The sequence below is a fragment of the Penaeus chinensis genome, chromosome 19, assembly GCF_019202785.1.
Source record: "Penaeus chinensis breed Huanghai No. 1 chromosome 19, ASM1920278v2, whole genome shotgun sequence".
In the NCBI taxonomy this organism is placed as follows: Eukaryota; Metazoa; Arthropoda; class Malacostraca; order Decapoda; family Penaeidae; genus Penaeus; species Penaeus chinensis.
Genome location: NC_061837.1, coordinates 24,867,927 through 24,877,926, shown reverse-complemented (window position 1 = coordinate 24,877,926; position 10,000 = coordinate 24,867,927). Strand labels below are relative to the sequence as shown.

The following is a 10,000-nucleotide window of genomic DNA, read 5'->3' as shown; positions in this document are numbered from 1 at the left end:
TGTAACCAGTATGTGTCCGGGCTTAAAACGGGCTGATGTGCATCGACCTTATTGCTTAGATGCAATAAGTCAGGATGACAGCGATGGCTACCGCGAAGTGTACGTAGCGCATCCAGGTGTGCACATTGCTTTACCGCCTTAATTAGCTTTGTACGTGCCGCGCGAACGGGAGGACTGCCTGGTGGGAGAGCGTCGGCTTGAATCCCCTTGTTTTTGCTCGGCTTTGTTATTTTGTGCGTGCTCATTGTCTGGTACGAGGGAGGGGCGCACAAGCACTGCGTAATGTGTGTTTTAAAGTATATTTATCTCATAGCTGCGTCGTCTTTTTTTATATTTGTATCAACCGAAGCGTCTTGTTAACTCTTATTTATTCAGTTATGGCGCCATGTCACCTCTTCTTTGTTCATTCATTTACTCCCGCGCCACGTCGTCTCGTTCCGCCTGCATAGCCATTTCCTCTTTCGTCCCATGGTAATTTAAGAGGTGCAAGGGCCTTCGGGAGACCGCACTCCGGGAGGCGTTCCCCCGAGGGATGCGTGAGGCGACGGAGATGGCGGGGAGATCCTGCAGCCCCTCCCGGGGCGTCTCACGTGTTGTTTTTGTTGTTGTGTTCCGGCCGGTGTCGTTATTGCGGCTATTGTTGTTGTTCTTGCACTCCCAGTAAAAGGATTCTCTCCCTTTTTTTTTTTTTTTTTTTGCGCTCTCTTTCTCTGAAATGGGTCTAGCTGATGGTTGGAAAATGGATAGGGAATTCAGGCCGGTTTATCGAAAAGTGAGACTCGTGTTTTTTACCGATTTTTGTTAGTGTACTCCTGACCTCAAAACAACAACAACAAAAAATGAGTGAATAAAAAAACAACAACAACTATACGCGAGGAACAACAAAATTAAAATCAGGATCAGAGGAACTTTTTTTTTTTTTTTTTTTTTAATTTTTTTTTTTTTTTTTTTTTTTTCTTTGGATAAGTTAAGCTTAAAATGCACATTTTATGTTTTCGTATTTCCCCCTCCACTGAATCGACGTATAAGGTTCAGCGAATAACAAAGACATTTCCCTCCGTGTGCGCCCTTGGTTGTGTTTACGTGCGCTTCCTACCTTTACTTCTTCCTTTCCTCTGTTGAGTTATCAGTTCCCTCCTCTCGTCTCTCTCTGTATGTATATAGATAAATACATAGATAGATAGATACGTAGATGGATAGATAGATAGAATATGATTGTGTGTGTGTGTGGGTGTGGGTGTGGGTGTGGGTGTGTGTGTGTGTGTGTGTGTGTGTGTGTGTGTGTGTGTGTGTGTGTGTGTGTGTGTGTGTGTGTGTGTGTGTGTGTGTGTATGTGTGTGTGTATGTGTATGTGTATGTGTATGTGTATGTGTATGTGTATGTGTATGTGTATGTGTATGTGTATGTGTATGTGTATGTGTATGTGTATGTGTATGTGTATGTGTATGTGTATATGTATATATATATATATACATACACACACATACATACATACATACATATATATATATTTACATGCAGTATACATACAGTATACTTGTATGATGTGTATGTGTGTGTATATATAGGCAGATAACTAGCTTTTTCGTGTGTTTGCAATGGCCTCTCCTCACAGTGTTGTTTTGAACACGTACACTTACACTTATATGTACGTAAAGTGCATACACCCAACATGTGTAGGTCACGTTTCTTATTCTCTCGTGACCTCTGGTGACCTCATCATGCGTCACTACCCGACCGTGACGTCATGTGACGGTTCGGTAATGCCGTGTTACGGTGCGCGTTACTGTGTCATAATTTGGTAACGGTTGCTGGAGAAAGAGGAGTAATATTGTTTATCCCAGTAGTTATTTATTCAGTTATTTATTGAACAGTTTGGTTTGGTTATCGATGAACATACTCTTTTGGGGATATAACGGGTTCGTCTAACCTTCGCTTTTTTGGGGGGAGACATACTCGGAACTCGGAGGCTGGTGGTGGGCGAGGGGGAGAGAGGGGGGGAGGGAAAGGGGGAGAGGGGCCCGCTGTGGGTGGTGATGGAGACAACAACGATGGCGCTTTATCATAATTAATGGTGATTATAAAATGGGATGAAGGATTAGAGAAAAGAAGATAAATGCAGAAGAGGAGAAACACGGAAAAACGCTAGATGTCGGCATTGCCAGCGATGACGTGTGTTGCCGACAGTAATGTGATAACAAGGCAATTATTGTTTATTGACAAACGCTGTTTGGGAAGGCAGGCTCTGTACGAGGAATGTTGCTGCATGACCTCAGGGCGGCGCGGGGTCATGCAGGCAGGTGGTGGGTGGTGTGGGAGGGCTTACAGGGGCGGGATTGGGTGGGGTTTGGGCTGCACAGGGGGGTGGGGGTTGACATGAGCGTGTGACGTGTCCGCAACAAGCGCCGTGTCCGCATCGCCGTATCCGCATTCGGGTCGGTGTTCGAGGTTGAAGTCCTGTCGTTGTCGTTTACGCGGATCCAGGGGCGGTCGCTGCTGGCCGACGGATCCTTCTTATCGTCCGCGTCTGTTTGTCTGCGTGTGGGTGTGTGTGGAGGCTCTTGTGGTTGTGTACAGCTGTGTGTATATGTGAGCCTATAAGTTTGTGTGTTATATGGTTGTAAATGTGTACGTGTGTGGTTGATGCAAGTGCATGTTTGTGTGGTTGCATGCCTAAGTGAAGCCCCCGCCCTCCCCGTCCCCGCTGTTTATTGCCCCTGACAGTGCTTGTTTGACTGTCCTTACTTGGGCGCTGCTGTTTGCCGAACCTGTTATTGCTTGCAGATTTATGTTTAGTTTCTTGCTGGCGGAGAATGATCATAATTACATTAAACATAGCAATGATTGTGTTAACAGAACCTACCCTGATGTCGTTTGCCCAATTGCCCTTGCCTCTCCTGTTTTGTTCCCACGCCCGCACATACTTCCCCACGCATGCCCGATGTTCTCACGCCTTTGCAGACGGCTCGATGTACGCGGCTTTTCCCTTCTCCGCCCTTTTCTCAGGTGATGATGCGTGGCGTGGGAAGGTCGCCGGCCACCCTATCAAAGGTCGGGGGTTGTTGCGTGGGCGGACGTGATAGGGGCGGCATATGTGAAATTGTTTAAACGAAGAGAGAAATAGTGTTGAGTTTAGTTTAGCCTTTGTTTCTTTCTCTCTTGTAGTGTATTTAGGCCATCTTTGACATTTTTAGGCGTTTCTTTCCGATATAGTTTTGTCTACCCTCGAATGAACTCCGTTTTCTCTGATGCTCCTGGGAGGCCTCGGGGTACAGGTGCTTTTCTCTGTTTACCTTTCGTTTTATATAACTTTCCGAGAGTTTAAGGTAGTTTATCATTTATTGTATTCGTTTATCTTTTCGGTTTTATTTATAATATAACAATATTAAATTATTTTGCTCGTATAAGGTCCATTATTTTAGGAAATTGGAATGAACTTACAGTTATGGTGTGCCGATCCCGTAGACTTTTTTCCCCATGTGGTCACACCCATGTAAAGATAGAATAACAGTAGTAATAGTAATAGAAGACCGATCGAATGGTGTGGATAAGGCCATTGGCTCGGAGGAAATAAGACGAAAGGGAGTCCCGCTGCCTCTGGGAAAGGGAAATATTGCAGGAAAATATTGCAGTGTTCATGTCACGCTCAGGCTGATGTGTACACATACTCTTGGCGGAGGAAGAGGATTGTGCGTGCACCTTGAAAGGGTACAGTCATGCAGTGTGCATTAGGAGGGAAGATGGAGAGAACGAAAGGAAAAAGAGAGAATAGGAAAAGGAAGGCGAAGAGAGAGAGAGAGAGAGAGAGAGAGAGAGAGAGAGAGAGAGAGAGAGAGAGAGAGAGAGAGAGAGAGAGAGAGAGAGAGAGAGAGAGAGAGAGAGAGAGAGAGAGCGAGAGAGAGAGAGAGGAGAAAAAACAAGCTATGTTTTTAAAAGTAAATTCAAGGGAAGAGCATTACGCAGAAATACACCGCAATAAACAACGAGGAAGTGACGAGGGCGGGCAGTTGGCAGGAGAGAGGGCAAGGGGTAAGGACGGGATGAGGGGGGGAGGAGAGGGAAGAAAAAAGGGAAGAGGAAATAAAGGAAAAGGAAGGAAAGGGGAGGAAAGAAAAGGGATGGAATGGTGACAAAGGGAAGTAACGAAAAGGTAAAGGGTAAGGGAGGGGAGTGAGGGGAAGGGGGAGGGCGAGGGGAAGGATAGGGGGTGTGAAAGTCTCTTACTCAGAATTGAGGAAATTAGTTGAATAAATTGAATCTGGGAATACCAAGTTCCTCGGTGTTTTCGTTCGGAAGGCGCTTCGGGTCTTTTGATTGGTGCTTGCTGGAGATAGGTGTATATATGTATAACAATTGTGTGTCTATGTATTTAGCCTTATCTCTGTTTGTGTTTGTATGTACATGTATGTATGTAAGCATGTTTGTATGTACATGTATGTATGTAAGCATGTATGTATGTTTGTATGTATGAATGTTTGTATGTATGTATGTTTGTATGTATGTATGTACATTTGTACGTATGTACATTCGAGTGCACATGATCAAGCATACCCTGAAGCATGGGCGGACTAGTGGGCAAGAGGCGGACGAGTGGGCAAGCGGGCGAACGAATAGGCAAGCGGGCGGACGAGTGGGCAAGCGGGCGAACGAATGGGCAAGCTGGGAAGGCGGACGAGTGGGCAAGAGGTGGACGAGTGGGCAAGCGGGCGGACGAGTGAGCAAGCTGGCGGGCGGGCGGGCGGGCGGGCGGGGCGTGACGTGATACTCATGAGAAGTGCGTCGCAGCAGAGATCACTCCGGGGCAGGTGGCAGCGAGGGCGACAGCTGGGCACTCGGAAGGGGGCGGCCACGTGGCCAGGGGTGCCGGAAGCGCTTACTTAAATGAGGGCGAGCGGAGGGCGGCCGGGGCGGGGGTGGGGGTGGTTGGGGGGTGGGGGGGGGGTGAACGGGACTCGGGTGTTTTGTGGATTTTTTTTTTTTTTTTTTTTTTTTTATCCTGTGCTGTTGAGAAGGGATGTCGTCGTGGTTATTTTTTATCCTTGTATTATCTCGTCATTCCTTACTTCATTGTTATTATTAGTTATTGTTTGTGAGTATGATTTGTTTTCTTTTATTGTTGTTACTCTTAGTGCTGCTGTCATTATAGTAATTATTTTAGTGATTAATCTATTATTATATTTTACGGTTAGTTAGTATAATTTTCTATGATATTTTCACTAATAATGTTCATTCGTTTGTTGTAATTATCATCATCATCATTATCATTATCATTATTATTATCATTGTTATTGTAATTTTAATAACAGTAATAATGACAGTGATAATGATAAAATGGCAGTAATAATAATGATGATAGTAATAGTAATGATAATAATGATAATAAGAATATCAGTAATGATAATAATTACTGTTATCATCATCACTGTTATCATCTTCATAATTGTTATTATTATAATCATCATCATCATTATTATCATCATTATTATTAATAGTATTAGTATAAATCATCATTATCATCATTGTTACCATTATTGTTATTATCGTTATTGATAATTCAGTTAATGTTGCTAATACCTGTACTTTAATTCCCATATTACACCTGTATATAATCTTCGTCTTGTTACCAGCGATGCTATTGTTATTGTTACTGTATATCATATGTATTGCTGGTCAAGTACCACTGTTGATGTTATTTATTATTATTGTAATTATTATAACAAAGGCAACTATTCCTTTTCCTGCTGCTGCTGCTATTGATCCAGCTGCTGCTGATGTCACTACTACAGCCGCCTCTCTGCTGTCGCCAACCGAAAACAGTACTGGTCTTATTCGTTGTTTGTTTGTTTTTGGTTTTGTTTGTGTGTCACCATCATCGTCATCTTCATTGTTATGATATTGTTGTTGTTCTTTTTGCGTTTGCTTGTTGTTATCTCTCGTGTTTTTGTCATGACCTTCGTTGTAGTCGTTATCGCGGGTGTGATCTTAATTAGAGTACTTCAGGCAGGAGAACGAGAGTGAGATTCCGGCGCGTCGGCTGTTGTAGATCCAGCCTCACAGGCCGGACAGGGTCAGGAGGGCTAAGTGTCCTTGCAAAAAATGCAATTAGACCCGTTTTCCCTTTTGTTGCATCCGGGACTGTTTGAAACCAGTGTGAGTCAGTGTATTGTGTGGACTCTCACGCTGGACAGGGGCGGACGTGGGGCGCGGGTGGATGGGGCGGGGGCTTGGACGAGGCCTTGCAAGGCTTCCTGTCGCCGTCTTACCGTCGGGGGTTTGGGAGTATTCCCAGTGTGCCAAGTGACGGTGCGAGGGCGTTCTCCCGTCGTCCGAAGCAGGAGCTCCTTCGCCCCACGCGCAGAAGCCTCGAGGGATGGCCTTGTGATTCGGCGGTGTCGTGTCCCCGGCTCTTGAGGCGCGACTTGAGCAGGGCCAGCGCTGCTCGGGACGCCATGTGCATTGGTTTCGGGGACGTCGGCGAGTCGTTCCGTTGCCTCTCGGCGCCGTTCCTCCCCCTCCGGTCTACGAATGCCGTGGTCAGCACCATGGAGCCGCCCTGGCCTGTGGCGTGAGCTTGGGATTCCGTCCCTGTGAGAACCATGGCACCAGCAGGCTCTCTGCCCTTTGCAGGGGGAGACAAGTGAGGTTGCATTAGACCTTCCGACGATGAAACTTATCTGTACGTGTGAAGAGCCGGAATTAATTTGGTGATTCGGTTCTTTTTCCCCCGCCCCGCCTACCTGTGGGCGTGGGGCGCTGGATGGCACAATGCTTTGTGTTGGCATTAGTGAGAGATACGACCACTACGTGTACTGCACCAGCACCGCCTGGGGCAGGTTCTCCAGCGGCGTAACCCGAACCGCTCGCACCCTCAGAGCGCGGGCGGTGGCCATGATGGGCAGCCTTTGGGTCACTCACGCCCCGGAGTACCTCAGCAGACGCCACGACCATGACGGCCAACATGACAACAGGCAGGCAGAGCAAGGCTGCACGCAGACCTTGGAAACAAGTAGCGTAAACTCGGACGAGTCCGCCTCTCCCGCGGGAGCCATCATATCCCGAAGTGGCACGAGTGAATCGCTAGCGGCCCCTCCTCGCCCGCCGCGGCCGAAGGACATCGAGAGGACCCGGTCCGAGAAGGGCGGAGGGCTCGTGCCCGCTCGTCCCCTGCCTCGGTCCCAAACGCTGCCTCGTCTCCCTTTCTTGCCCAAACTCCCGCCGGAGGGAAGGACGCTCCCCAGGCGGAGCCGCTCCTACGCCCCCAGCCCCCCTCGCCTCCCGCGCTCCCCTCACTCGTGTCCGAATCTCCGCCGCCTCCCACCGTCTTCAGCCACCGCCCAAGTGCAGACGGAGGTTCCGGGGCGCTCCATTCCCGAGACCGCCAGGAGAACCAAGCTCCCGCCGCCCCCCAGGCCGCCTCTGTGCCGTGCCCCCCTCCGCCCGCCCGCCTACCATGGCTCGCCTACCCCGGCCGCTCAGCAGTACGCCCACATTAAACGGAGGCTCGCGCCCTCGACGCCCTTGGGTCCCTCGCCCTCCCAAGAGTCGCTCAGCGGGGACCCGGCGGCCGCAGGAGGCGAAGGAGCGAATCAGACAGAAGGGCGGTGCGACGAGCAGCAGGGGGCGCCGAAGGACTCAACCATTCCTTCGAAGGTCCCAGAGGGAGTCCCAGGTCAGTCTCGGTCGGACCTGGCTTGCTTGCAGGCTGTTCGCTGGAGATCAGGAAGTGCGCGTCGGGATTTAATTTATACAGGCGCGCGCGGATGTGTGTGTGTTTGTTTGTTTGTTTATTTGTTTGTTTGTTTAATGTGTGTGTGTGTGTACGTGCGTGCGTGTGCGTGCATACTTGCGTGTGAGTTTATATAAATATATGAGTAGGTGTGTAAATATATATACATCTAAGATTGTATTAGTGTTGCTATGCCATCGTCTTCGTTATCAACATCATTATCATTGTTAGCATGCATCGTTCGCGGAAGCGGTGTCGTAAGGGGAGTGGAAAATAGAAAGGAAAAAACTGTGGACGAGCGAGCTGATAATGAAACGGAGATGGAGATTCTGATGCGATTCTGCTTTGTCTCTGTGAAAAGGCTCTGATCCCATTGTCTTGTATTCTGGGGCAGATTTGCGTAACTTTCCGCCTTCTTTTCGCGCATATCCTACGCGCTATCCTCTCTCTCTCTCTCTCTCTCTCTCTCTCTCTCTCTCTCTCTCTCTCTCTCTCTCTCTCTCTCTCTCTCTCTCTCTCTCTCTCTCTCTCTCTCTCTCTCTCTCTGTCTCTCTCTGTCTCTCTCTCTCTCTCTCTCTCTCTCTCTCTCTCTCTCTCTCTCTCTCTCTCTCTCTCTCTCTCTCTCTCTCTCTCTCTCTCTCTTTCTCTTTCTCTTTCTCTCTCTCTCTCTCTGTATGTATGTATGTATGTATGTATGTATGTATATATATACACCTACATACATACACATACATACTTATGCTCGTTTTGTGTATTTGTGTGAGTTCGTTCACGGAGTTCTCTTGTATGGTTTCATTTTCCTCGAAAGTTGTTAATGTCACCTCTAAACGTCGCATCGGTCCGCGTAGGCCAAGGTGGGCGATAAGACAGGAACAGCCCACGTGAATCCCCAAATACCCTGTTGGAGGTCCATTGGGGAGCCATTAGTGTCAGTAAACTCTCCCCTTATTCCCCGTTCTTTTACTTCATCTTTCTCTCTGTTTTTTTTTTTTTTTTTTTCTTTCTTATTTTCTTCGTCATTTCTCTCGCTTCCTCCGTATCTTCATCTTCGTTTTCCTTATCGTCTTTCCTGTCCTCTTTCTTGTCTTCGTCATTCCTCGCGTTTCCTCCTTATCATCTTCCTCCCTTTCCTCATCGTCTTGCTGTCCTCCTACTCCATATTTTTTTCCCTTCCTCTTCCTTTCCCCGCTTAGGGAGGAGCGGGTAGACAGGGCAGGGGTGGGGCGGAGGGGGGGGATGGCATAGTGGAGATAAGGGGGTGGGAGGAGGGGGAGGATCAGGAGACAGGGAGGTGGCTGGGAAGGATGGGATGGGTAGGCCAGTGAGGGACGAGGGATGGGGAAAGGATCAGGGGTCAGAGGGAGGGGATAGGAAGAGAGGAGGGAAGGAGGGAAGGACGGGGTAGGGGGGGGGTGTTCAGGGAAACGGCGAGGCAGTAAGCCGTGGCCCGCTTTTCGGATCTTGCGTCGTTGTAATTTTCTCGCTTCCATTACCTCGTGATTTATGGGCGATGCTTACTTTTTTATCAGCGTTGTTAATAACGTCTGTGCTGTGCTCGTAGGGCTGTCATCTTTTTTTCCCCCAGTGGTGTTATTTTGAGGGTTATGGTAACGGCGGAAGGGAAATGATAATGAAAATGATGAAATGTTGATGGTCATATTCATGGTTAATGGTCTTAGTAATGATGATAATGATGGTTCTTTATTATTATCATTATTATTATCATTATTATTATTATTTTCTTTTTGTTGGTGTTAATATTAAGAGGCACACTGTTGATATTCTTGCTGTTGTTATTTTAATTAGTTTATAGTCCACCATGAAAGGACTATCAGTTGGGCCACGCAAGTTTTGTTTATACTTTCACTGCTAATCCAGCTCCATGTGTAGCTGTGTCTGTGCCTGCGTCTGTCTGTGTCTGCGTCTGCGTCTGTCTGTGTCTGTGTCTGTGTCTGCGTCTGTGTCTGCGCCTCCCCCCTCCCACAGCTGGGGTTCAGCTGGTCCGTCCCAGAAGATGAGGAGCTCCTTTTTTATTGTTATTTCTCGTCGAGCCGGAGGGCTTTTGTGTTTCTAATTCTCCTAATGCGACCAGATCCTGCCTGACGTCCGTACGAGAAGGGAATTATGCCGGGCGCAAGAAAAGGAAGAAAAGAGCCAGACAAGGAGGAATAGCCCCCCCCCCCCAAAAAAAAAAAAAAAAAAAAAAAAAAAGAGAGAGAAAAAAGAAAAAGAATGTATCCTGTCAGTACCTAGTCTTTATTTGTATCTTCCGAT

The 10,000-nt window shown here is 47.8% G+C and overlaps 1 protein-coding gene across 10 annotated transcripts in view; it reads left to right on the top strand.

The window, feature by feature from the left end:
• The window catches only part of LOC125035455 (phosphatase and actin regulator 2-like), a 424,170-nt gene that overhangs the window by 316,654 nt on the left and 97,516 nt on the right, over positions 1-10,000 (top strand). For 5 of the 10 annotated variants that reach the window (XM_047627869.1, XM_047627868.1, XM_047627867.1 and 2 more), the window contains exon 1: positions 6,751-7,669. The exons of 4 other annotated variants lie outside the window; for them this stretch is intronic. In XM_047627869.1, the coding sequence (XP_047483825.1) occupies positions 6,766-7,669 (904 nt within the window). In that variant the 5' untranslated portion in view covers positions 6,751-6,765. Of the gene's footprint in view, positions 1-5,680; positions 5,817-6,750; positions 7,670-10,000 lie in introns of those variants that run through there. One more of the 10 variants, XM_047627874.1, reaches the window with a different exon arrangement.